The sequence below is a fragment of the Brachyhypopomus gauderio genome, chromosome 10 (assembly GCF_052324685.1).
Source record: "Brachyhypopomus gauderio isolate BG-103 chromosome 10, BGAUD_0.2, whole genome shotgun sequence".
Taxonomy (NCBI): Eukaryota; Metazoa; Chordata; class Actinopteri; order Gymnotiformes; family Hypopomidae; genus Brachyhypopomus; species Brachyhypopomus gauderio.
The window spans coordinates 19602193-19630181 of record NC_135220.1 but is presented as its reverse complement, the minus strand read 5'-3'; the positions used below and the strand labels follow the sequence as shown (position 1 = coordinate 19630181).

The 27989-nt window shown below is 44.5% G+C and overlaps 3 protein-coding genes across 8 annotated transcripts; all 3 read right to left on the bottom strand.

The window, feature by feature from the left end:
• Window positions 1–40: 40 nt before the first annotated feature.
• Window positions 41–9622, bottom strand: slc2a11l (solute carrier family 2 member 11, like). Its single transcript, XM_077020349.1, has 12 exons — window positions 9174–9622; window positions 8990–9088; window positions 8495–8655; window positions 7417–7541; window positions 6659–6788; window positions 5861–6009; window positions 5417–5607; window positions 4654–4764; window positions 4381–4482; window positions 1238–1313; window positions 916–1043; window positions 41–436 (listed from the first exon to the last, which is right to left on the bottom strand). The coding sequence occupies exons 1-12, from the start codon at window positions 9270–9272 to the stop codon at window positions 218–220; spliced, it is 1590 nt and encodes a 529-aa protein (XP_076876464.1). The 5' UTR covers window positions 9273–9622; the 3' UTR covers window positions 41–217.
• A 137-nt stretch (window positions 9623–9759) lies between these two features.
• ska1 (spindle and kinetochore associated complex subunit 1) lies at window positions 9760–13468 on the bottom strand. Of its 2 annotated transcripts, none has more exons than XM_077020351.1 (7): window positions 13357–13468; window positions 12671–12762; window positions 12380–12504; window positions 11918–12015; window positions 11183–11323; window positions 10674–10843; window positions 9760–10353 (listed from the first exon to the last, which is right to left on the bottom strand). In XM_077020351.1, the coding sequence occupies exons 2-7, from the start codon at window positions 12756–12758 to the stop codon at window positions 10205–10207; spliced, it is 771 nt and encodes a 256-aa protein (XP_076876466.1). In that variant the 5' UTR covers window positions 12759–12762; window positions 13357–13468; the 3' UTR covers window positions 9760–10204. The 2 variants fall into 2 exon arrangements, with proteins under 2 accessions (XP_076876466.1, XP_076876465.1); XM_077020350.1 differs by having other exon boundaries at window positions 13319–13440.
• Window positions 13469–13861: 393 nt separating this feature from the next.
• Window positions 13862–25978, bottom strand: smarcad1b (SNF2 related chromatin remodeling ATPase with DExD box 1b). Of its 5 annotated transcripts, none has more exons than XM_077020344.1 (23): window positions 25470–25978; window positions 24865–25009; window positions 24609–24747; window positions 24343–24391; window positions 23510–23601; window positions 22799–22897; window positions 22201–22300; window positions 21369–21808; window positions 20888–21072; window positions 20465–20555; window positions 19833–19932; window positions 19689–19748; window positions 19524–19599; window positions 18922–19057; window positions 18594–18725; window positions 18104–18199; window positions 17245–17362; window positions 16677–16792; window positions 16200–16388; window positions 15563–15681; window positions 14889–15071; window positions 14271–14380; window positions 13862–14045 (listed from the first exon to the last, which is right to left on the bottom strand). In XM_077020344.1, the coding sequence occupies exons 1-23, from the start codon at window positions 25516–25518 to the stop codon at window positions 13984–13986; spliced, it is 2886 nt and encodes a 961-aa protein (XP_076876459.1). In that variant the 5' UTR covers window positions 25519–25978; the 3' UTR covers window positions 13862–13983. The 5 variants fall into 5 exon arrangements, with proteins under 5 accessions (XP_076876459.1, XP_076876460.1, XP_076876461.1 ...); XM_077020345.1 differs by having other exon boundaries at window positions 22222–22300; XM_077020346.1 differs by having other exon boundaries at window positions 21369–21805; window positions 22222–22300.
• Between the last annotated feature and the right edge of the window lie 2011 nt (window positions 25979–27989).

Here is a 27989-nt window from a genome sequence, read left to right as displayed (position 1 = left end):
AGGTGTTAGTCCTTTCTGAAATGGATGAGGTTTAGAGCATAAGTACATAGTTCTACTTTTCTAATTGTCTGAAGCTGCTTTTTGAGATTTCTACCAGCCCACCATTATTGATGCCCTGGAACAATGAGGAGTCACCGCTACTGTTTAAGAGGCGATTACGCACACAGTGTTTATTTACTGGAACCTACATTGTTTACATGTGATCTGAGTTTTGGGATCAAAGTTTGGTGCCGAGTCCAGACAGCGAGGGAGTGGCCTGAAGACCCCTCAGCTTGGTCCCCATGGAGAGCTCGTCTTTGCTGTGCATTCGCTCGAATGCGGCGGTGATCTCCAAGATGCTCTTGTTCCTGGTCTCAGGAACGTGGTACCACACAAACACGCCAGAACCGAGGCAGAAGACAAAGAAGATGAGGAAGCAAAAATAGCCCAAATGCTCCTGAGAGGGGGGTTGGGGAAAATCGAGAGAGAAGAGTTAGAGAATGAGGAGACAAAAGAACAGTGAAGCTGGAGAATCCACGGCAATTACCACCAAGAGAACCACATAACTCAGATCACAGCCTGTTTGTCGAAATGCAGAAAAATACTAATGTGACTGCAAAACTGCACTGCTCTAGACATGGAGGGTTTGTTTTTATTACAGTCTAATGCAGAACAATGATCCTGAGTTAAGTCAGCTACACAAGGCTTGAGAGAAGTCATGTTCTTTCCAATGAATCAGAACAGCCCAGGTGAACAACACACAGTGAGCCTCTTTCCATTCCTTTTTGGGCAACCAATCAGATTCCTCTCACTAGTAAGAACCAAAGAGATTATTCTAGAACTAGTGACAGCTGAAACTGAGAATAAAAATGATGCCATATTGTCTCCTGGTGGGTTGCTCCGGAGCTGTGTGTGTGTGTGTTGGGGGGGACTCACCACTATGAGGGGAAACACCATGCCCACTAAGAAGAGCCCCACCCAGTTCAGGGTGCAGGCCACTGTGAACGCCGCTGCTTTGAAGGACTGACTGAAAATCTCACCAGGCAGAGGTGCTGTCACAGCAGCTGTTTGAAAGAGAGAAAGAAAGAGTGAGGGAGAGAGAGAGGGATGAAGAAAGAGAGAAAGGGAAGGAGACTGTAAGCAAGTCTGAATGAGACCATGAATGAGACAAGAACTGTGTTCATTACTAGATTCTAATAATTATCCAGTAATAGGAATATAATTACAGCAATGCTGCACTCAAGCAGTGTGGACCCACCTGGTCCAGAGGAGAAGAAGAAGATATAGATGAATATGAGAACCGTGCTGCAGTACGGCATCCATGATACGTAAACCTACAACCACAGAACCACAACATCATGTAAACCTACAACCACATCATCATGTAAAACCTACAACCACAGAACCACAACATCATGTAAACCTACAACCACAGAACCACAACGTCATGTAAACCTACAACCACAGAACCACATCATGTAAACCTACAACCACAGAATCAGATCATGTAAGCCTACAACCACATCATCATGTAAAACCTACAACCACAGAACCATGTCATGTAAACCTACAACTGCACAACCATAACGTCATGTAAATCTACACCTGCACAACCATAATGTTAAACCTACATCTCCATAACCCCAGAATAACATAAACCTACATCACCACAACCGCAGTCATGTAAACCTACATCACCACAACCGCAGAGTCACATAAACCTACATCTCCACATCTATATACAGTAAACTGACATCACCACAACCACACCACAGAGTAACAAACCATTAACCACACATTAACCATTAACGGCAAATGGTATCAGCTGAGTTAGTGCTCTGGTAAGAACTCAACAAACAGGTGAGTCTTCAGTCTACTCTTGAAGATAGCAATAGACTGCAGTCCTAGCAGCTAATGGAAGATCGTTCCACCATCTTGGAGCCAGGACAGAGAATAGTCTGGAGCTTTGTCTTCCATGAGACTTTAAGCATGGAGTTTTGAGTTGAGCCAAGCTTGAGGTTCTGAGTGTTTGCTGTACAGATCGGCTTTTTACCATGGATATCATGTAGGGAGGGGCCAGTCCATTTTTGGCTTTGTAAGCAAGCATCAAGGTTTTATATCTGATGCCTTCCACTACTGGAAGCCAGTGAAGAGAGCGTAGCAGAGGAATCACATGTGAGAACTTGGGGAGATTGAAGACCAGTCATGCTCCACCGGTGTTTCACAAGGCTCAGTGCTGGGTCCACTTCTTTTTTCCCTTTATACCCGCTCACTGGGTGAGACAATTTCTGCACATGGCTTCTCTTATCACTGTTATGCGGATGACACCCAGCTCTTCTTTTCCTTCCCACCTTCTGACACACAGGTTTCAGCTCGAATCTCTGCATGTCTAAAAGACATTGCCTCTTGGATGGCAGCTCACCACCTAAAGCTTAACCCAAGCAATATGGAGATGCTGTACATCCCTGCAAGAGCCAGTCCTCATCGTGATCTTTCTATCTCATTCGAGAACACAGTGATCACTCCATCCATGGAAGCGCGTAGTCTTGGTGTAGTTGTCGACAATCAACTCTCCTTCACGGCCCACGTTGCTAACACAACACGATCATGCAGATTCACCCTTCACAACATTCGGAGTATTCGGCCATTTCTCTCTAGGGAGGCCACTCAGGTCCTTGTCCAGTCCCTTGTCATCTCAAGACTGGACTACTGCAACTCCCTCCTGGCTGGTCTTCCTATGCATTCCATCAAACCCCTGCAACTGATCCAGAACGCTGCAGCTTGGCTGGTCTTCAACCTTCCCAAGTTCAGCCATGTCACTCCCTTGCTGTGCTCCCTCCACTGGCTTCCGGTAGCTGCCCGCATCAAATATAAAACCCTGGTGCTGGCCTACAAAGCAAAGAATGGTCCAGCTCCTCCTTACTTGATGGTCATGGTAAAACCCAGAAGCATACCTAGAGCCCTCCGTGCCTCATGTATGACTCGTCTTGACCCTCCATCATCCAGGACACATGGGAGACAAGCACCCAGACTTTTCTCTGTCCTGGCTCCAAGGTGGTGGAATGAACTTCCCTTGTGTGTCCGAACATCGGAGTCACTTGCTGTCTTCAGCCGCCGACTGAAGACCCAACTCTTTCAAGTGCACTTTACATAATTATACTTTCGTCTACTGTGCTTTATCGTCTCTTTCCTCAGGTGTTTGTTATAGGTATTGCTTACTGTCTTTTTCTCAGGTATTGTGCATAATTGGGTTATAGGAATTGCTTACTGTCTTTTTCCTCAGGTGATGTGTATATTCAGGTATAATAATGACTTGGCATAATTGTTAGGTATCATATGACTTTTGTCTAGTGGTTTTTCCAGCTTAGAGTAGCTTGTGTTCAGGACTATCTATACTACCTTGGAGATTCCAAGCAACTACGTAGCACTTTTGTAAGTGGCTCTGGATAAGAGCGTCTGCTAAATGCTATAAATGTAAAAATGTAATGTAATGCTGCAGCATTCTGAATTAGTTGTAGAGGTCTGATGACCCATAGAGGAAGACCTGCAAGTAGGAAATTGCAGTAGACCAGCTTAGAGATTACTAGAGACTGCACAAGCACTTGAGTAGCTTCCTTTGAAAGGAACCACCCTTGGTACCACCCTTGCCATCTTGAACACGATAGGTACACGACCCGAAACTAAGGAGTTGTTGATTGCTGAGATGGAGTTCTCTTGACATATTCTGGAAAAGAGTGGAAGGAATTGGATCCAATGGGCATGTAGTAGGATTGCTAGAAGTCAGAAGTTGATGTATCTTGTTTGAGGAGAGAGGGGAGAAAGAAGCCAATGAGTTGAGTGTTGGGTTAGAGATACCAGTAGGAAGGTTGGGAGCTGGGGAGAAGGACTGACAGACTGCTGCAATCTTCTCTTCAAAGAAGATGACAAAATCCTCAGGAGTGAGAGAGGATGGAGGAGGGGGTGAGGGAGGGTTAAGGAGAGAAGAAATGTAATGTAAATCTACAACCAGTGCCATGTAAACCTACAGTCACAGCACCAGTGTCAAGTAAATCTAATGTACTAGCAGGGTCACATAAACTAATCCAACCAGAACCACAGCCCCACATAAACCTACATCACCATCACCACAGCATTATGTAAACATGAATACCATCACCACAGCATTTGAAAACCTACTGTAGAACCATGTCACACAAACCTACACCATCACAACCACAGGATCCATCAGCTCGCTCTCGTTATCACACACATGAAACATCCACCCTCTGGCCATGCATAGTCCCAGGACACAGGTCCCAGAACACAAGTGCCGTTTCACTGCACAGGTTCAGTCTGGTGTCTGTGATCCGCACGGCACTTACGAACAACACCATTGTTGTGGGCAGGAAGACGTGCACTGACCTGCAGGTACAGCGTGACCGTCAGGATGGCCAGGATGGCGGCCATACCCAGGTAGCCCAGAATCAGCAGCTGCCGTTTCCCTGTTCTCTCGATCACCATCCCCTACACAGACAAGCAGAGCCTGCAGGTGACCCGCACCACCCACTGTGTGGAGGTATGTGTACGATGCGTGTCTGTGTGTGGGGGCAATGTGCAGGGGGGTGGCAGGGGTGCCGTGTGTGTGTGTGTGCGTGTAGGTGTGTGTGTGATGGGCACAGGAGAGCGATGGCTTACACAGCCCATGGAGGTGGACACTTCACACAGGCCCGTCCCCAGAGCCACGTAGCGCAGGTGGTGCTCTGGAATCCCAGCAGCACGGAACACGTCAGAGGAGTAGAGGTAGACCTGCAGAGACTGAGCCGTGAGCACGCTGCCACCACACTCAGTCTCACTCACATACCCACTCTCTCGCTCACTCTCTCTCTCTCTCTCTCTCTCACACACACAAACATTTCTCACCACAGTCATAGGATTGCAAATAGAGCTGGGAAAACACACTGAAAACACACTGAAAACACACCTCCCTCACAATGATCACCACATGTGAATGAAGTTCTTAGTCTAGCTCCTAGTAGTATTGAGGTGTGGTATCCCTGTGGTATGGTTGACTTGTTTGGGCAAAGGCTGCATATTTTCTCAACAGACTTTTTGTCTGTTGCATTAAATGAATGATGCTATTTCAGAGATGAATGAATTTACATCCTGTCCATCAGTGAACTTGAGGAATTAGATTCAAACGCATGGTCCTCACGCATGGTCCTCAAGGATTTCGAATATCCTGTGGTGTGGATTTCTCCTCTGGTAGCGGTACCAGGGGGTAACTTTTCACTGGTCCATTTGGCTTTTAAGTGTGGTTCAGCTCACCAGCTCATGGTGGTCGACAAAGTGGAGCTTTAGAGGAGCCACTGACCACCCAATACAGATCTCCAAAACAGATGAAGCTTCTTAGGTTTAGAAAAGAAGGCTGTAACCTGTACACTGTGTGTGTGTGACTCACAGCGTTGATGCCACACAGCTGCAGTGTGACGAAGGTGATGATGATGGTCACCAGTTGCCAGCGGACGGCCCTGGAGAGCATGAGCTCCATCAGGCTGTGGTTCTTCACGCCCTGCTGGGCAGCATGCTCCGCCTGCATCTCCTCCACCTCCACAGTAAGGTCCCCATGGGCACCTAGGATCTGCCTGAGAGCTACACACACACACACACACACACACACACACACACACACACACACACCCCGAGTACCCACCCACATCAAATACATACATGCAAACACATCAAGTATATACACATACACAGTAATCACATTAAGAAATGTAATTTAAGTATCGCTCCAGCTCAACCTCCAATGCTTCAAACAAGACATCAGCAGTACCAGTACTGTACTACCGTTAGAGCACCACCTTTCTTCAAGCCCTGGGCTTCAGTGAGAGTTCCTCACCTTTTTCACAACCTGAACTGTCTCCACGCACTAAGAGCAGATAACGAGGAGACTCAGGCAGAAAGGGCAGAGAGACCAGCTGCAGGAGACCAATCAGTCCACTGAAGGCTAGTAATACAGGCCACTTATCCTCCGTCCCAAATATCTCACTATAAACACACACATGCATCATTTATCATCTGTCCAAAATGCCTCACAGTAAACACACACACATCACTTATCTGTCAAAAACACCTCAGTATAAACACATACACTTATCATCTGTTCCAAATACCTCTATATATTATTTATATACACACTCATTGTCTGTTCCGAATACCTTTCTATAAAAACAGACACACACATCACTTATCACAAATACCTAACTATAAACACACACACACACACACACACACACACACACACACACACACACACACACACACACACACACACACACACAACTTCTCATCTGTTCCAAATGCCTCACTACAAACACACACATCACTTTGTCATGAGAGAGAGAGAGAGAGAGAGAGAGAGAGAGAGTGAGAGAGTGAGAGACTGTAATTGCATTTACAGCAGTGTTGGAATACCTATAACAGGATTATATATTGACACAAGAAAGAAAACCAGATAACTAGCACCTGTAAAAGAAACTAATTGGATCACGGCTGTCCTCAATAATAAGCCGTTTGCTCACAGGAAAAAGTTTACGTATTACAGTAGATTTTTAATGTTGTAATTTTTTTTTTTTTACTTATGCTTAGTTTACTATATCCCATGTGATGTCACACCAATTACATCATAATCACCCACCTGATGCCAAGCAGTTGTCCAAAAAACTTGCCCATTGAAACAAAGCAGCCCACAGACACGCCCACCATCCCTCTCAGCCTCTTGGGGGCACATTCCAAAATATACATGGTATGGACAGCCAGACCCAACCCTACACACACACACACACACACACACACACACACACACAGTGCAGCATAAGAAAGTGTGAGGAGTTATTCAGATGATTACCTTCCGTCATTCCCCTCCTCAGCATCTGCGTGTGCTCTTCTGCCCACACACGCCTCTACACTCAGGTCCCCTGGTCCTGGTGACACCTGGTCTCTGAGTTTAGGCTTGTGGTGGAACGTGGTCCAAGTTTGTTCTAGACTGTTGTCAAGGGACATTACTGTTACTGTTCCCACATTTCACACTCCCACACTCAACATGACAACTCCCTCATCTCCTTGGTGACCTTCATCTCTCCCTTCTGTCACTACATACTAAATACCTCTAAATACCTCCACATGGGAACCTTTCCCTCTAGTGCGTTTGCTTAACAGGCTGTAGTCCTTAATGCCTTTGATTAGGTCAGTAGTTAAGCTGAGAGTAGTGGTGGGGGTGAACGTTCGATGAATACCTCTACTGTTTCACCTCTGATTCTCATTATCAGATGTGTGTATTTATTTATTTTTTTTTACGTCTTATTAGTTATTTCTAGCGATCCTGACAGTTGAATGACAGCTACCATGATACTGAGAAAAGCACTTCATGAAGGTGATAGTGAATTTGTCTCACACCTGCGTTGATGCCGTAGAGGAAGCGAGCCGCCAGGATCATCTCGAATGACGCTGCGGTTTTACTGAAGCCCATCAGCACAGCAGCACAGATGGCCACCAAGTTGTTGAGCACAAGACAACGCTTCCTAATTACACAGCAAGAGGAAGAGCTTAGTGGTACAGCCATCTTAAAATGCACACATCCCTACACAGCCATCTTAATGCACACACATCTACAGGACTGTCCTTTACGAAGCTCTTATGAAGAGCTTCTCGTGTGGTGGATACACTCTAGTGTGGAACACCACACATGATGCCCTGCCTGTCCTGCTGAGCAAGCATCTCAGAGCCAGTGCCACACGGAGGCATGATTTCACTTTTACACAACCAATCTTTGCTCTCGTATGTGCTGGTGCTAGTCAGATGGTGGGTTCTGGTGGGTTAAAACAGTACGGAGATCCACGGCGGTGACCGGCAGAAATATTCCTGAACTCCAATACAGCAGCTGCTGCAACTCCGCCTCCCTCCCTCAGCATATATTCAAATCGATTCTGCAATTAAATGACACCGTGTCTCCCCCAGAAGGAATTAACTGCTCACCAGATTGCCTTCTGTTTAGATTGATTAAATTGATCCACCTCTTCACTGCAAAGTGTAGCACTGGCCAACCTGTAGCAGCGGGGACACAGTCTAACGCTCCGAGCTCAGGCGTTCACACATGAACAAACATTAACTTAATCATGACCCCCCCAGTCATCACCGATTATAGGTTATAGATCTGCAGGGACACTTCAGGGGCAGGAGAGGCTTTGCTGGGGTTATATACCCATATGGAGGACTGATCCAGGGGTCAAACACAAGGCTACGTCACTCCAGAATGATTAGGCCTTTCTATTTCTGCACCCATCTGTATTGGTGCTCTAGAAACTGCATTTCTATGGCCATGCAGTATTCACCTGTTCACATAACTCATCAAGTTGTTGTTGAATTTTCTGCTTCTACAAGCCACTTGCACAATTCATTCACATGCCCACTCTAGACACTATAAATATGTCTATACCCTCTTTCCCAAAACCAGTCTGTGAGCGTGTGTTCGTACCTCCCGTAGATGGTGGCTAGACGTCCAGCGTACTGGGAGCTCAGCAGACCTCCAATGCTGTACGTGGAGACGATGAAGGACCAGAGGAGGGACAGTTCCCAGGCCTCCAGGGCACGTCCATAACGTCGGGCACACGTGCTGTTCACCAGCGCCTTCACATACTTACAACACAAACACAAAGTTTAATAAACGCAGCCCACTGTCACGTCACCCACCAGAGTAGAAGTGCTGCTGTCCGAGACTGGGGTTGTGCACTCGACATCCTACTGTCAGAGACCAGCAGATGCCAGAGAACTGCTTCATAACTAGGACTTGGGGGGACAGAGGGTTTTTGGAATGATCAGGCCTTAAAGCTTAACAAATCACCAGTTCATGATGCTTGACAAAAGCTTCAACCATGTGGGAGCCTGTATCTGATCTAAGGATATCATGTGCTCGTTTCTCTCCCAATAACATTTGTGCATCCATCATAACTTCAAAACCTTTGATACTCACGACTGATGGTGAGGTGAGGACAGAGATATGGAAGCCATACTGAAAGGTCCCGCCGATACCTGTGATCACCATGACCGCAGCGAGCACAGGGCTCTCCAGCTGCCGACGGCAACACAAACACAGCCAGAGGAACCAATCAGACGTTGCCGTGCAGAGTGAAAGACATGGAGTAGCGATCACTCACCAGCGATTGTAAAGCAGGCGTCATGGTTTCCGTTGGCTGTTGCTCACTGCCGAATGCCGTACGAGCTTCTCGGTAGACCACTGTACAACTATGATGCATGAATGTCTATGAATGTCTAACTGACTACGTTGAAATGTAACTTTCAGATAAATGGTTGAACTTTGGCTGTGAAAATGGGTAACTTTAGAAAATGGACAATTTCTGTAGAATATGGCTCAGATTGCATGGTGCTATGCTCTTTAATGAAATGTAATGTTCTCGTTATTTGTTTCAGTAACCGTTCTACTGGAGTGATATTTGTTAGACGTGTGGTGATCATGCATGATGTATGGACTGCATTACAGACAGGCCCTGATTAACAGACTGGATAGCCCTTAATTAATGTTTGCTGCATGATATGCTGATATTTAACTTCTGGAAGTCTACTGAATTAAGTTTCTCTAAAATCTCATTTAATATATCTCAAATACCACAATTAACAGGCAACCCATTAAATGGAACATTATCCACCATGGTGCTCTAAAACGGTATGACAAAATGTAAGAAAATGACAATGAATGACCCAATCAAAAATGCAGGGAATAAATTAGCATTAGCCACTTCTTTATTATTACAAACATTTTTTCATAAAATGGTGAATTTACCAAAAATGTGAGATGTGTCAAAAAGGCTCATATGCCCCAAAACGGGCAGGGGTACAGCTGCAAGGGTGGAGGTTCACCTGCCTCAAAAAGCTGGAGCAGGGGCCACTGAGGGTCTTTTCTGACATTAGGAGATCATACTAGTTTTCTAGCACCTTCTTACAGATGCTACTGTATGTTAGAAGAATCCAGAACTCCATAAGCCCTATATGCAGGGATTAGACTCTTTACCATGAACATAATAAACATGTCTTTGTTTATGCAGATCCAGGGACCAGTGGTGAGGTTGTTATGGGTATTCAATTATGTCAGGAGCAGGTATGCTTTCTTAGAACCATGGGTGAAACAGACGCTCAGTGTGCTCGCTAGCTCCCCCAATGGGTCTGGAGCTCAGAGCAGCATGTAGCGCGTCAGACCTCCTCCACGGAGCTCTTTCAGCCGCTGGCAGTGTCTCAGCATGTTCAGCATGCCCACAAAGCGCTTATCCAACTTCAGCTGGGCCAGCTCCCGCAAATCCTCCTCCACCACAAAGAACTGCCCTGGGGGGGGGGGGGGGGGGGGGGGGGGGGGGGCGGCAGGGACGGTGGCAGAAGGGAGGGAGAGAAACTGTGTGAGAGCTTTTCACAACCGCCTTGGTAAAACCAAACAAGGAGAAGAGACCTTTCTTTATGGAGTACCAGCAACCATCCAAGTATCTCCAGCCCAACGGCCTGAGTTTCCCTCTCCGAGGTGAATCACAACACTATACAAACTATACAAAACTGACTACCGCGGCGTCTTGGAGCCCCAATACAGATGTGATATTATGGAACCCCATAAGTTACATAACCAGTCTCCCCATAAGTAGCTAACATGGCACCTTTGGTCTCTTTGGTTTCCTGCTCTTTAAACCTCTGGTGAAGTTTCCTCGCCGTATTGCTCAGGCTTTTGGTAGGCTGCTGGAGGATCCTGTATTTGGCCATCACAGCCGTGTTGATGCTCCTCACGGCCACATTCAGCTGGTCATACGTCAAACGTCCTTTCATATACCTAGTGGACAGTGTTATAGGTATTTGGGTAGAACACAGCGGTGAGGAAAGAGGGCAATGAGAGAATACACCAGACCATTGTGGCATATTTAGGGCATCTAATGAGAACAAACTCATTTCTAGGAAGAACATCTTTGTTTACAAAATGTCATTACACACACTTGTATAGGTCAGGACTCTCTAGTGTGTTTTAGAGAGAAAGGAAATCCCATGAGAAAGCTGAACCAAAACAAAACTAAATAGGTATACAAATGAACACCCTGAAGAGTTCTCTCATATAGTTAACGTGATTTATCAGCACTGCAGGGCTTTTGGAGAGCCAGGTGTGGGCAGGACTCACTGGGGGATTGTGTCGAACTCTTCAACAGTGATAAACTCCATCTCTTTGATGTGGGAGCGTGGGGGCTTCCTGGGTGGAGGTTGCTCCTGTGGCTCCACCTGCGCATCTGCCTGCCGGCAGTGACCCTCTGCCTGGCCTCGTCTGATCGGGTGGAGAGAAGGACGCGTTTTCGTCAGCTTTACGTGGACAGAAAGGACACGCTTTGCACAGCAACCCTGCTCTTATTTCTGAGCAAGTGTTGCCTAGGCGTGCTGCAAACCACCACATTTCAGTCAACTTTACCATAACTGAGGGTGTCAGGAGCATGTTTTAAGTACAAAGTCACTCGAGCAAGTCGAACAACGATAATGTACGGCAAGCAAGAGGGGTGAAGCGTTCCATCGTGGTGCACTGTGTGCACGTTCAGCTAATTTCACTCAGTTCTATTGCAAAACTCTGCTAGATTCATTCTTCACAGCTGAACACCGATCACTGTTCCCTACACAGAGGATGACAGTATAATGTAGTCAGTATCTCCCCTGCTCACACTCATCAGGGAATTATCAACGACTTCACAAACACAGCCAACAGAACAGAGATGTTGCTTTTCAGGAACAGGAGTGGAAAATTGTGGAATTCTGCGAGGTTCCTGAGAAAACAGTTTAGCAATGCGAACAGACCTCACAGGTAATGAAAGCTAATTGGCTTGTGTCATGTTGAGGCTGGCGGAAGTGTCTCTAATGAAGGAGCCTTAACTGAGCTGCCTGCTGCCCTTTGCATGGCATGTGCTGTGGGATGTTCTCCTTCAGGTGATGGGCGTCCTGCACATCCTCCTGGAAGAACTCATCCAGTTCCTGTAGCAGGGAGGAACACAGAGAAAGAGATTCGGAGACAAAGACAGAAAGTGGGAGAGTGTGTCGAGCTCTCAATTACTAAAAAAAAAAAAAAAAAAAAGCACATGCTTAGCTTGCATTGGTAAGTCAATGCAACTATTTTTGGACCGACTTGATAAAAAAAAGTTGGTTTTTCTGTCCCAGTCCTGAGACTGCAGTGTTGCAGTCTCCCTTGTTTCTGCTAATAAGTAACAATTAGATAAACCGCTGATGAGATTTGAGAAAGAACACTAAACTGTGCAGCGGGTCATCCCCAATAAGCGGCCACGTTAGCTTAGTGTGGTGAAATGCAGTGTACCCTATAGAGGTTGGTATTGTAGCGAACCTTCAAATGCTTTAGCAGGTCTCTCTGCTGAGTAACACATTTCTCAAACCGGTCGAGGAGGCCATTTATAGCGTTGACGTCCTGCTCGATTTTAAGCAGAAATCCCCGTTTGTCAGCATCATTTGCTAGAGAAATAATAAGAAACTTCACATCAAGTAGCAGGACTGTACAAATTACGGCGAACCGCGTACAATGGATAAACTACATGTATACAGCAGAATGAACTGTGGTGTAATTTGTCAAACCAAACTCGAGTCGTTTAAAAAACCAACCCGTTACAGAAGGTCGTACCTACTGCGCGTAAGTCCAAAAGCTTCTTGATGAGTGAGATCTTGTCATTGATGGACCTCGTCACCTCTTCCAGCTCACAGTGACTCATATTTCTGGAACAAATACACAAAAGGGCCCGAGTAACAGTCAGCCACCAAGGTATCTAGCTAGCTAGCCAACTAGCTAATTAACTAGCTCAGACATTAGTGTTCACCTAGGCGTTAGAAAATGAACCCCCCTAATGAAATATTAACATTAACTAACTAGATAGCAGTAATTTAAGATACATCTGGTCATTGGGCCCCTACAATCTCGTAGCTGCTTAATTGGTAGACTAACTAACTTGGCTAACTAGCTAAGTTGTTAAAATTAAGCCAAGCTAACAATTTAGTGCAATGTATACATTATTGGCCATCTAGCGAATTGTATTACTTGAATAAAAGTTTAATTAAAATCATAACACTTTGCTACAATACGTATACATAAAGATAACGATTACTAAAATTGCTGACCGCTGTGTATATAGCTAGCCGGCTAACCTAAACTAGATAACTAGCCAGCGAACGTTAATTAGAAAGACAGTTAATGCACAGGATTTCGGAAAACAAAACAGTGAATATGTGGCGAATGTAACACTGAAGCCAATTCTAGCAAAGCCTCAAATCTCACGCTTGGTGTTCATTCAACGGATGGTGTTCATTCTGTACCCAGGATCTGTCGCTCCTGCGGTGAAGTGGCGCCACCGATTTGAACAAGTCAACCCGTCCCCCAGGGAGTGTGTGATTGGGCAGCTTGGGGTGTCGTTACACACACACACACTTCTGTACTCATTTATACACACTTTTTTCTAGTTACTACTATTATTATTAATAATAATGATAAATGGCATTTTAAACTTTATTTAAACATTGGACAACACTACAAATACTAAATACAAGACAGTAGTCACATTCAAAATGTGAAAATGTAAACATATTTCTGACTGCAACTTGTGCAGATTCTCCAGACTGATGGACATGAGTAAAGTAATAAATGGCATTTTCCCCTACTTTTTGTTCAAACATTTGGCAGCCCTATAATTAAAAACTATGATATTTATGTGAACTGAATCAGTACTCAAACACTGAAAATGTAAAAATGTAAACTGAAATTTGGCTGCACCATCAGCAGAAGGTTCAATGGAAACCTTAAGACAGACATGTACAACTTACATTATCAGAGCACCTTTTAATGGCAAGTAGATCAGGATCAGATGTTTTACAGTGTTTTACTTCAAATGCAAAATGCTAATCTCAAGTGCACAATCATCTTGGATGCCAGTCCTGATGAGCGTCTCAGAGTCCCAAAGAGGCCTTCAGGAGGGAAGCCATATCATCTGAAATAATATCTTCATCACCTGGAAAGATTCAGATCATCACCTAATGTTTTTTCTTCTCATAAGACATCATTCTATTAATGATGTAACGGAACAGAAAATTCTAGAATCACAAAGTTATAGAAACAGTCACTGGTGAACTGGGTCAGCCTGTGCAGAAATAAGTGTGGTTTTGGAGGACAGGTTAATGATTATGACTGCGGTGGCCTCTGTGTGTTGGCAACTGTATTAAAAACGTACGCTCACCCTCCTGAGTGGCAGTCATGTCCTGCTCTAGTTTGAGTTTCCTCTGGCCAATGCGGAGCATAGCATCCTCTATGGAGTCCGTGCTTATAAGCCGGATAACTTTAACAGTCCTGTAACAGTCCAGGAGAAGCGTTCACAAAGTTATAGAACCATACATGCATTCAGACATAAAAAAACAAAAACGGTTATTTTAGCAAAATATGTTTGTATGTACGCATGTATATGAAGAAGGCCCAAGGGAGAAACAGGGTCCTGTAGTAAAGATGTAGAGGCAGTAAAAATGTGTAGTGTAGTACACACCGTTTCCTGAAAAACAGTTTTGGACAGATGTCCTTCATCAGCTGTGCAAGTGAAGTGATCCACAAGAACTACTTAGCTTGCACTTTTCTTGCACAGTTGATGGACCTCTATCCAAAATGTCTTGTTTCTCTGAAATATTGTGTACTACACTACAATTTTTACTACCTCTATGGAAATGTACATGTATTTCAAAATAAAATTGATAAAATGGATAACAGCAGCCTGTCCAGCAGGAACTAATTATGCACATTATGCAAATTACACATGCTAATGGTCAAAATAATTTCTTCAACTCTACATATCCACACCCACTCTGACCTGGTCTGGCCGACACGGTGACAGCGATCTTCTGCCTGCTTGTCATTGTAAGGGTTGCAGTCAATGTCATGAAGGATGACAACGTTTGCAGAGGTCAAGTTGATTCCCAACCCTCCAGCTCTAGTGGACAGCAGGAACACAAAGATGTCCTGCTCCGTGTTGAACTGGTCGATCAGCCCAATTCTGTGGTGAGGGAAAGAACAGAACCACTTTAGCAGGTTTTCTACTACGTCTGATTAATGAACCAGCCCAGTAGGAGGTTTCCCCACAGCTCTCAACCACACCCTGCCCCTCAGTATTGTGATTTTCCTGCTTTAAAACACTCGTTTCTGCTCATAGTGGGCTTGACATTTAGCCCGCGAGCTCAGTCATGTACAAGCAAGGGAAGTGCTAAAGGTTGTGGTGAAGGATTTGGCTTTTCACTCCTTAGTCACATACATTCCTGGAGCAATCATACTGAAGGCACAAATCAATCAATCAAAATGTATTTATATAGCACTTTTTACAACAGTTGTTGTCACAAAGCAGACCAGGAAGATACCACCAGCCTACCGGGCCCAGTAAAAGTACACTTGCTATGTTAAGTATAAATGTATGAAATGTTTCTTCAGTGCTATGTTTGGCAGGCATGGTATGTGTTAGTTTTCTGTGCCTGGGTTCCAGAAGAGGCCCACCTGTCACTCATAGGGGTGGAGCCATCCAACCGGATGTATCTGTGCTTGTGGTGTTTGAGCAACACTTCCAGGATGTCCAGCATCATGGTGAATTGGCTGAAGAGGACGACTCGGTCGCCCTGAGGGGTGGAACACGGAGACAGTTGAGTAAACTCATTTACTCACTCAACAGGAGAACAGGAGTCCATCTGTGCACGTCAAAAACCTGACAAATTATGTAACATTCTGACCTTCATCCCAGGATTTAGCTCCCCATTTTGAGTTGAACCCAAGAGATGTTTGGTAATTAGCAAATGGGCTCGTGTATGAAGGGAGCCCATCCTTGCTCCTTAAGGCACTGTAGTTTACTTACTACATTACTACTTTATCCATTATCCAGTATTACTTTGTATAATTTATTATTGGTGATGGAACAAGGCATAAAGTTAAGACACACAATCCTGCACACATTTTATGTGGTACAGGTTGGAAATAAACACTATAAACCAAGAGAGCACAGAGAACAGTGGTCCCTCCCACTAAAGTGTACAGTACTGTGTGGCTCGGGAGGCCTACCCGAGGAACCACACCCTAAGGATTGATGGACAGGAGTGCTAACCAAGTGCTAACTAATGCAGTTTGGCCCCGCCCAGCACACCTGCTCTTTGAGGTCCGCCAGAAGGCGTGAAAGGAGGCGGAGCTTCCCCGAGTCCAGCAGCAGGTCTGTGCTCAGCTGGTGCTCATGCAGAGATGCATACTGCTGACACAGGCGGTGTAGCTCAAAATCCGACATCACCGCCATGTCGTCCTTTATCAGAGCTGGATCTGAGTCACGGTGACTGGGCTCCTGCAGGGAGGCAGGCAGCAAAACATTGTTAAAAAAAAAAAACCAATAACAGCTCCTTTTATAGAATGGTGCACTAGTTGTTTATTATTTTTATTTTATGTTTAATTATTCATGAGAGAAATAATTGTGACATGCTGAAACTCTGAATGCTGAAGAAAAACCCAATGCTTATGTCAGCCCCACTCACCACTGTATTATTCAGAAAAAGAATGAAAGATAAAAAAAAAAGTAATCCAATGAACAGCACTGCATTTGGAAGTGTATGTGACGCAGATAGAGGGTCCACACCTGGAGCATGAGCTGGCTCATGATGGAGAGCCGCTTGCTATTGTAGTACTGGCGATGCAGGAGGGGGTGATTGGCCATCTTCCTCAGCTGCATCATCACATTGGTCAGTTCCCGTTCTGGGTGGAGACATCAGAGACAACGTTAGACAATTGTATTCAGAGAAGGAATACTAGAAGAACTTTACCAGAATATCAATAAAGAAATATTCTCCAGCTGAGGGATTTGTTTACTAATACCGAGATAATAGCTTCCCAGTCTAAACGATATTGTCTGCTTGCAGGTGACGATTATTTCTCATATCCTGCTTAATGGTGATAAGGAGGGGAAGATGGCTGCTGTTTCTATAATCACGTCCCCTGTGTGTTTTGGCCTGTTAAACATTACAAGCACTTCTCTACAAATAAAACCTATACACACAAAAACCCAGCACATCAAGGCAAGATGAAAACAGAAAACATTACTTTGGTAAGGACAACTTTTAGCCATTTGATTTCTATGACCTCTTTGCAAAAACTCAAGCTCATCAGTATCTCCCTCACGTGCACCCCCCCCCCCCCCCCCAACATACTCTCTCCACTGCTGGAGTGTTTCAGCTTGTGGAACAGGGTGTCGTAAAGCTGCTTCTGTTTGTCGCTCATGGCACAGAACTCAACCTGCTCCTCTTTCTCAGGCAACTGCTTCAGGACCTGTACAGCATCGCGGGAGAAGAGCAGAGAAGAAGAGACAGAATGAGTCACCGATACCCCACAAAAGAAAGAACCCATTAAACTCAGAAAACACAGCCATGTCAGGGTTCCGCCCTGCCCCCAAAATAAAGACAGCTCTGTCAGTTACTGTCCCCACCAAAATAAAGACAGCTCTGTCAGTTACTGTCCCCACCAAAATAAAGACAGCTCTGTCAGTTACTGTCCCCACCAAAATAAAGACAGCTCTGTCAGTTACTGTTCCCACCAAAATAAAGACAGCTCTGTTCATTTTCTTTGCCCCCGCCCAAAATAACCACAGCCCTGCTGGGTACTGCCCCTTCAAAATAAACACAGCAGTGCTGCTCCAATTCCACTTTGGTCATCTCATCAGCTAATAAACTGAGCCACACACACACACACACACACACACACACACACACACACACACACACACAACAAATCATAAACTCAGTCAGGGGATGAAATAAAAGCACTGCATTCTGCTCCGACCCCCACACATCTGAACGCCAACCACAGCCCTCTCCAGCACGCTGACCCAGCAGCACACGGGAAGATCAGGCGTGTGCACACTAAGCTCTCCCCCTTGACCCGTGAAGCAGCACACAGAAGCAGCCACGGCCTGAATAATGCATGGGAGCCGTTGTGCTGCACGTCTTCCCACGGACACGCTTCACGTTCGTCATCCACCGTGCATCACGACGCTGGCGGCACGGACCGTACCTCGCTCTTTACACGCCGCAGGATGAACGGTCGCATAATACGTTTGGCGTGGGCGATCCTGTCCCTCTCGAAGGTGCTCTGCTCCTCCGAGGATTTCTGGTGGACATTCCCGCAGGTGCAGACACACACACACACACACACACACACACACACACACACACACACACACACACACACAGAGGTCTCAGAGTAGTCATGGAGATCCATCCCTTCAGTATTGCCAGTGGGTCAAGGCTATACAGCTGTCTTCTTCATTCCTCATATTACAGAGTCTAAGCGCTGCCTGTTGTTACTGAAACCTTGAGGAGCAGCTGTGGAGGTGTGGAGAACTCTACACTGGCATCTATGGTCCTGAACTCACAGCATTTATCATGCGTGTCTGCACAGTTTGTAGCGCTGTGACAATAGGAAGGTTCCGAAGGGCCCCTGGACTGTGGATGAAGAAACCAGCTGTACAGGAGAACCAATGGGTTCTGCGAGTAGTTCCTACCATAGAGAACATCTTGGCAATCTGTGAGGTGCTACTGGAGAACATGGTGGGCATGATGAAGTTCAGCAGTGACATCAGCTCCAAGAGGTTGTTCTGTAACGGAGTTCCCGTCAACAGTAGTCGATACTTTGCCTGTGGAGAACCAAACCCATTCACATGTGAACACACACACGAGCACAAACGGATACAACACTGCCCAAAGTGTTCTAGCATTAGAGCTTATTAAAATACCTAGTGTTGAAATTAGGTATCCTGCTGAAAATTACCTGTCATGTTATCTCGCTGTGCTTCTGTATAAACCTTATACATGCTGTAGACATGCACTTACATTGATGGCCATGAGGTGGCGATACCGGAGTGAGCTCATGTTTTTTAACATGTGTCCCTCGTCAAACACTGCATACTCCAACTTCAGCTTTCTGAACAGGCTGCGATCGCTGGAATTCCCAATGGCCAAGTTGTACCTAGGAGAAGGAAACCATGACTCATACTGATGAAGTCAGTCAGTGTTGCTTGTTTGCCAATGAACACAGTTCGTGTCTTGACTGCAGGTCTTTTGGAGCAGAACTTTGGTCTCTGAGACACGACCACGCTTCAATAACATGAATAATGAATATGGCAGGGTCACTTTACCAAGACCTCTTCACATCCAACTAAACACTTGACATTTTAGCATCATTACATCATTAGCGCGTGCATAGTTTCCCAGGGCAACCTCAAGAGTCGTGGCCCTGCTCTGTGTGTGAGACTAGAGAGATCATCACTTTACTGGTTTCTCAGGTTTTTACAGCAGCCTCTACAAGTTCACTCACTTTCAGGCATTTCATGAAGGGAGTCATTGTCCAGCTCTCATCATGCATAGTTTCAACAGGGCCAGCAGGGGGCGCCTTTTTGAGACCGTATGCTTGGTGGTGCAGCTTCAGTACTCACGTTGAGACAATAATGTTGTAATCCACCATGTTGCTGAGAATCTCGTAACGCAGACACCGTCGTTCTTCAACAGAGCCTACAGACACACACACACACACACACGTTAGAAAGCACTCAAACACACATTGCCATCAGGAAGATCACTCTCAAGTCACAAAACCTCACCATTATACACCAGAACTTTCAAGCAAGGACACCACAGGTTCAGTTCTCGAACCCAGTTATCTGTCGACAGAAACCCACAATCATCGTCAGAGCTCTTTCAGAAGCGAGAGAGGAGCTAGGCTAAACATTAGCAGCCTCACTGACCCAGGGTGGAGGAGGGCACGGTGATGAGATGTGGGCCTTGGTTGCCCACCTGGTAGAGGTGGGCCAGAAACGAAATGGCTTGAATCGTTTTTCCCAAACCCTGCACACAACATACAACAGAAAGTCAAACTCTACATACATATGTACATGCACACAGCCCTCTCTTAAGTCCCTTCAATCTTTTGTGAGTGTTTTTATTCTCTGCAGGTATGTCACCCACATTTCCAGACTGGACAGAATTACTGATTAAGGAACAAGATTCAATTAGATAAGTTATCGATTACAATGAGCTCTAAGTATACATTAAACTGAAAAACTGAGTACTGTCATTTTTTTTATATAAATGTGTTTTGTGTCTTATTAAATGCTTAGTCATGCTTTATGAGAATGTTGACAGGCACTTTAAACAAAACAAATATCTTCAAAAGTGAAATTGGATTCTGGATACCAGTTTGATTTTTGCAGTTTACACCACATTCAAGCAAAACCTAAAAACTTAAAAATCTAAAATGATACTTCTTCTCTGATCATAATGCCATGTGATGCAGAATCACATGTGTAAAAACATCCGTCTCTTCATAGAACACTGGAACTGGACGTGTGTTCTAGGTAACAGGTCCTAAAGTTCTAACCATCTCATCTGCGAGGATTCCGCTCAGCTGGTTCTGGTGAAGCAGAACCAGCCAGTTGAGGCCGATCAGCTGGTACGGCTTTAGCTGCAACCTGCACACGCACCACAGAGAAACATGCAGAGTCATCTTGCATTTAGGGAGCCAAGGAATATAATTCAACCCTTGTACAAATACAAATCTAACCCTTTATTTAACCCCTACACTGAATTGCTGCCAGAAACCTTTCAGTTATCTGGAGCACATTGGATATAATTCAGGTAAACCATATTTGGTTTTGTGAGGGGGAAAAAACGCCTGAACCATAATTTTTTAAATTATACATGTCTACCTTGTTTAAAAATGCTAAACTTTATGTCTAGTGTTAAAAGCATTAGATTATGCTTTCTCTAAGGCCATGCAGAAGCTAGCAGAGGTCAAACCCACGTGTTGTTAAGGGTGTGTGGTTGAGTCATGGAGTTAAGACCATCCTGCGCCACCTGGGCCATCTTTCGGGAAATTTCCTCACACCTTCCCATGAGCCCTTGCACCACCTCCCTCTCCCTCAGGACCTCACGGCAGCCAGTCAGCAGGTCAGCAGACAGTCCGTTACCTCTGTGCAAGACGTCGTCCTAAGGCACAGACACCACCAGTGGGTTTTAAATGAGTTTTTCTCTGTTGGTTTTTAGTGATACTCCAGGCAGTGTAAGGCAACACTAATGTCGCCAACACTGAATGAAAGTTAGCAGGGCAGAAGGCTCGGGTGTTAGTTATAGTCTCATTAACGCTGACCCTAGCACACAGCCAGCTTCTGTTCACTGGTGCAGTAGATGTCCTGATGGAAACGGCAAATAAAGAGACAAGAAAAAAGAGGAAGAGTGTCATTTGAGAGAAGGAGAGCCTGAGAGACACAGAGAGAGCCTCTTACCAGATCATCCCATTTTTTAAAGGGCCGCAATTCTACAATTTTCTGAGCCTTCTTCAATGAACACCCAGCGATGAGGGTGAGCTCATCTACAGCAGCACTCTGAAAGAAGTCCAGGATCTGCATCTTGAGCCGGGGCAATGCCTCGTCCACCTCCTCCTGGTCCGAATCCAGCTCCAGGTCTTCAGAAGGCATCTCGACGTCGCTGTTTTGGTCTTCTGAGCTTGCGCTCTGCTTCCTGGCCTGCGCCGTTCTCTGAATCCTCTTCCGCGTTTCTTTGGTCCGGCTGAGAGGTCTGCGCGGTTCTGGAGGCGATGCTGACCTGGCGGGAGTGTGGGGCGACAGAGCCGGGCCTGATGCAGAGGTACTGGGACTAGGATTCTCGCTCCCGTGGTGAGCTGCAGGTGAAGCTCTGGATTCATCATTACTGGCCTCCACTGCTGCTGTTAGAAGTGTAGATAGTGATTGTTAATCAATGCAGAGAACTTACACTCTATTACAGGTTTTAAGCACAGCCCTCCAAAAGCCCCAGGTAGTCCATCTTTTCAAATTTCAGCTCCAGTGTGCAGTGTGTTATTACCTGATCCAGGTCCACTGGGAGCAGGAACAAAACCAATTTAGACTAGCTGGGTTCAACACCTCTGTGAAATTATGTAGGTCTGTAGTTTATTAAAATCCTGCCCGTAAGCTGCTGAGACAGCAACATGGCTGTCGTGGACCAGCTGAGCTTACAAACCAAGAGCACAGCACACTCAGACTGGTAAAACTCCCTCTTAATGTCTTCACACCAGAGAATTTCTCTTTCAGACTGGAAATAACTCGCATTAACGGGTACCAGGTGCGGCGACGTCCTCACCGTGGTCGGAGAACATGCGCAGAGCCTCCAGTGTGTCATCCACCGCCCAGCTGTGCTCCTCCAGCACGTCTCTGAGCTCCTGCAGGAAAATACAGCACACCCGATTGCTTCTCATGCCACTCATGTGATCAATAACCAGAACTCTGCCCAGGTCTTCACCTAGTCCCTGGGAGACTGTGCCTCACGTCTCTCCGGGGCTGCCCGGCATTCTTTACTTAATCGTTACTGTGATGGTGATCTTTGCAATGATTCCACAGAAGGCTTCAATATGCAGATAGGCGTTTGTAGTAAATTCCCATTTACATTCTCAGCATTTGGTAAATGCTCTTATCCAGAGCAACTTACACTCAACACAAAGCACAAGATATGCTGTGCTATAATTATTCGCTATAAGCAGTCTGACCAATAATAGACATCCCAGTTGAGGGATGAAAACCTTTTCTGCGGGGATTTCTGTGAATTACAACATTCAATACAACCAATGTCAGCTCACGATAGGGCTGGAGAGTTCTCTGGTGAGAACTGTGCGGTGAAGTTTGGTGCCCTGTGATAAAGGGCCATTGTGTCACTGACTCACATTCTTATCCAGATGGGGAAATTTGCGTTGTAGCTTCTTCACCATGGCCTCCTGTTCCTTCCAGCTGGGTTCTGGGCCCTCTTCCACCGAGTCATCGGTCTACAATATTGAAAGCAGCCACATGACCCAGATCCCATAACACTGTCATGTGACTCTAGACCTTAGAACACCCCAGAACATGTGAATCTAAACCCTTTAATACAGTCTTGTGAACCAAATGGCCATAACACAGCTGTGTATTTCAGAAGACAGAGGGGTGGGACTGCACCCACCCACACAGCTACCTCTCCAGAGCACCAACCATGACAAGTGACAAGTCAGGAAATCAGTTGGCAATACATCACTACAGAAAAGGAGATTAACTCATAAGCAGCTGACATACTGTGAAGGAAAGCAATAGCGTAAACGTCCTTGAACTGGTTCAGTTTGGCGTTTACTTACGTGTGCGTCCTGCACACCTCGGGTGTTTCCAGCTCTACTAGACGAGGGTTACCTCAGCAGGTGCACAGGAATGCAGGTGTACAGGTATGCAGGTGTGGGGATGTGAAGGTGTGCATATGAGCAAATGTGAAAGAGTGAAGATGTTCAGGTATACAGATCTGTAGATGTGAAGATGAAAAGGTAACTACAGGAAGATGTAAAGGTGAGAAAGTGCGCAGGTATCTAGATGAAAGGGTGTGAGGGAAATCTGGCTGTAGTAACTGAACTCACCTCTGACAGGCGTCTTTTCTTGCAGTGTTCAGAGGGGCTGCTCTGCTGGGAGCTGACATGCATCTCCTGCTTCCTCTTACTGTGCACTGTGTCTGAGATGGGTAAGCGTATCAGGCCAGGATGCACCTCTCAATTAATTACTTAATTGAGCCAATTAATCAAATTATCAGCCACATGGTAAATGAGACCATCTGTGAGATTCCGTTCCAATCAGTGTTGTGGTTAGCAACTAACTAATCAGTGGGGAGGTTCTTAAAACAGCTCACAGTGCAAAAATATTAAGAATCAATCTGAATTATTGTAAGATTTTAGACCCTTTCTGGCATTATATTTCTGTGAACCTTTGTGACTTTAATCTGTACCCTGGTATTGTATGAATCGCACTAAAATCGTTATGTAGTTGTTGAAGAGGATTGACAATCTTTTCATATATACAACAAATGAAAAATCACTACTTTGAGGAAGGACCCAATACTGTGTGCAACGCTGTAAATTCAAACATACATGTTCAGCCATCTGGAACAGACTGATCATGACGGTGTTAACCGAGAGGAATGTGTTCAGCAAAAGAGCAGGAGATCCAGGAGATGTGTGGCTTTTACTCAACACCTCAGAATACCAATAAGAACAGTCTCACTAGAAGAAAAGCTGGAGGCTTTACACAGCACAGAAATAAATCTCTTCTTCTGGAAAAAAATCAGGACAGAGGAATCAAAAGTAGCTACCATGAACTCAATAGTACAATTTTGTTAGGAGAAAAGACTTTACCATGGTAACCATGCTACCCAAATGACTTAATCAGTATGTTAATTAATCAGTGAATTAATCAGTACCTCTGTTGCCAGAAGTCTCCACAAGCAAAGCTTTTTCTTGTTTGGTCTCCTGAAAGATCAGTGAAACAAGTACAATGAAACAAGCCCATTTGTGCCCAACAGGACTCAACAGAGCTGTCATTTGTGATGAGCTGCATACAGCACTGGTCAAGATGGTGTGAAACAGCCAGATTTAAATATCAACCTGAAATGTTTTCTTTCTATAACTTTGAGGGTTTGGCCAACAGAAATAGGCTTAAACTCTTTTCAAGGTGACTGGACCGTACCTGGTCTTTTTGGTGTGGGGTCTCTTTGTTTTGCTGTCCCTGCACTGTCTTCATTTTCACCTCCATTATTTCTTCCTCTTCCTCAGACAGCAAGATGACATCCTGAGGCGATACCCCTTTCTTCCCGGTATTCGCTGGTCTAGTTGATGATTTAACACAACATCCAAACTCAAAACATGCTATGGAAAGCTTATTGGTTATGACAATATTACAAAAAAACTGAATACAGAATGCCACATAACATCTGTAGTCTTACCCCAACCACATCACAGAACTCCCCGATATCTCAACATCTGAATCTGAAGAGGAATCCACTACCATAGCTGTGGAGGCTCTGGTGGTCCTCGGCCCAAAAGGACGCTTTGCCTCTGGAGTTTCTGGTACCGTTGTGTCCGTAATATCTATTCACAAGTATATAGATAAAACAATAATAAAAGTTTAGATGCATATGTTCAAGAAACCAGATTTGAAATTGTAACTGACATTAACCACATTATCAGTAAAGGTGCTGATGTAAGGTGAAGAAGTTTCTTGACTTGGTATGTGTGGAAATACACGGCATAGTTTAAGGTGTGCACCCATAACAGGTGAATTACTTTTAAAATAATTACAAGAGTATTTTTAAAATTTACATCACTGATTAACGGTGTGTTCATCACTGTAACATTTTAACCGTTAGCTTGCACTGACCGTGTAACAGTATACAAACTTATCAGCAAAGTTAAAGTGAGGTGGCATATCGACACAATGACCAACAAGGGAGACTGGTAGGCATGCAGCCCGGAGGGCGAAAGTGATCATGAATCGTTGGCTAACTAGATGTGCTGTTAGATATCTGGCTGCTTCACACACTGATCCTACCCGAGGGATCCGTATGATTTGCCGAAATAGGCCCATCTTTGTTCCGCATTTTCCAAGTTGTCAGAAAACCGACCCCTGGTCCAAATGTTTACTGTGACATAAATTTACAAAACCTATAAAATGACACTGAATCCGCTGTACCGAAAAATTGATTTCACGTTTTAAAAACAGCTCTTTGGCCACGACAACCGAAACAAAATCCGGTTAGCTAGCCAGCTAGCTAGTTAGCCAGCTAACAAAGAATTTCATGTTTGACGCGTGCTAACGTTACTGCACACCGGCAACCCGGCACGCTAACATTTATTATTTTTCTTTGCCACTGGACGCCTACAGTGTACTGTTTAGTTAATCCTGTATGCGTCTACGTCAACTTTTGGGCACAGCTGGCTACTGAAATGACAACGCTTTTTTGTGTGCTGTCAAACTGATATTTAGCTAGCTACCATGGAATAAAACATAGTAAAGCTGAGAGCCAGCCGCACGACTGCAGTTAACGTTTGTAACTACGGCGGCCGCAGTGCACCCCGACCCCTCCTTCAAGACGTTTAGCGACAGGTTTAATGATGGATGTAAAAGTACTGTTACCTTTACATACTAGTCCTATGAATGCAGTGAGACCACATTATATATTTTAACAAGTATAAATTTGTTAAATGTTTAGTTCTTTATACATTTTAATAATAAAATAACTTTGGCGAACAAAATTATTATTTTTTTTCTTTATTATTCTGTACAGGTGTTATTCTTGAAAAATGAAGTAGGTCTACCTATAACCAGTACTTCAATTTACGTTATAATACGTTATTATGTTAAATGCTATGAAATGTTTGGTTTAATCTCATCTAACATACCTCTTTAAAACATTACTAAAAATATTCAAATTTGTTGAATGTAACCTATTGCCTACATAATCACATCCAAATATTATTTTAATTAAAAGCGAACCAAAAAAGTCACAGCCCAATTGTTATGGTGTTGTGGTTTTAGGTAATTGGTTTGGTTTATCGTTGCGGTAAAAAATAATGAATCTGTGTTTGAAAATATTTTAAATAAAGCATATTTAAATGTATGTATTCATTTTCAATTGATAATATATTTGCCAAATTTATAAAAATACTGGATCTCTTAAGTCTGTAGGAGTTGGAGAGGCTGCAAGACGTTGCCACAGTGACACGTTGCTAGTTACCTAGCCTATTAGGCGGGGAAAGTACATTTGCGGTACACACTTTCGCAAGAAAATCGAACACGAAACTCGCAAAACCAGGCAGGTCACTATTTATTATATTAATGCTGCATCAAGAAGTACCAAGCCATCACCTTTTATAAAGCTGATCATTTTGACTACAGACTACCAGAACTAATTGGGTAAAAAAAAAAACATTTTACAATTTTTTGTATTAAGTGAAGATAAAAAGCCTCATATTGACAGTGTATGCTGTCGAGATTTCTACGACACTGTTTAACATTTAATGAATCCTTGCATCAGTTCAAAAACAGGCATCGACAGAATGAGTTACTCATTGCAGTCGTTGTATAAGATTCACTTTACTCAGACCATCTTCTTTAGGGTATTGTTTAATGGCGACGTCGACTCTAGTCCAAAAATATCCAGTTTCTTGGCGTTTGATTGCCAGTGAACGTTGCGAGAGCAGCTGAAGAAACGCGCGAGTCATACAAAAAGGGTTTCCAATGGTGCTGGTAGCGCGCGCTTCTCATTTTAATATCCCACGAGGCGAATGCAGTACAGACTGCGACGTTTCTCACGCGCCGCTCCAGAACGTGTCTGGCTCACAAACGCTGGAATATCCTGGTGTTCTAATGAACTGACGGGCTACCCCGGCTGGGAAATTCTTGCCTGTCTATTAGACTATAAAAGGTAGTACGCTACAGAATGGACGCTATACATATAGTTTTCTTCATTTTGCGAAAGATCTCAAAGAAATATATTTAATTTGTTAAGAAAGGACAATTTCAAGGAATATCACAGTATTCTCTGAAATAGCAGGCTATTTCACAGGTCCAATCCTGGGATCCTTTGAACTGCACTGAGTTCATTCCTTTAATCAGGTAGCCTATAAATATATGCACGTGAGCAGGTAAACCCCTCAGCTATAGTGTTGGGTCCCTCAAGAGTAGAAAAAGGAGGGGATTCAAATTTCATGGAATAATATAGAAATTATTATGCTACCCCATTTTTTTCTAGCAATACAAAGTTCAAACGTAGTTCATTGGGAAGACAACTGTGCATGGCTGAACCTAAAAGCTACAATGATATGGTTTGCTGAGTTACAGAATGTTTCATTTTGACTGAAAATGACAGTAGGAAAAAAATATGCAAAAACAGAAAACAATACATTATAGGCTCTGCAGGATATATAAAGTAGATATTATTAGTCTTTCCAGAGCTGACCATTAAACCTCAGTATTTTACATTCAATGCACTGACTGACTGATCCGAAATGTTAAAGGATCCCTTCGTGTGAACCGACGAGGTGAATGTATTTGAAAGCATGTTGCAGC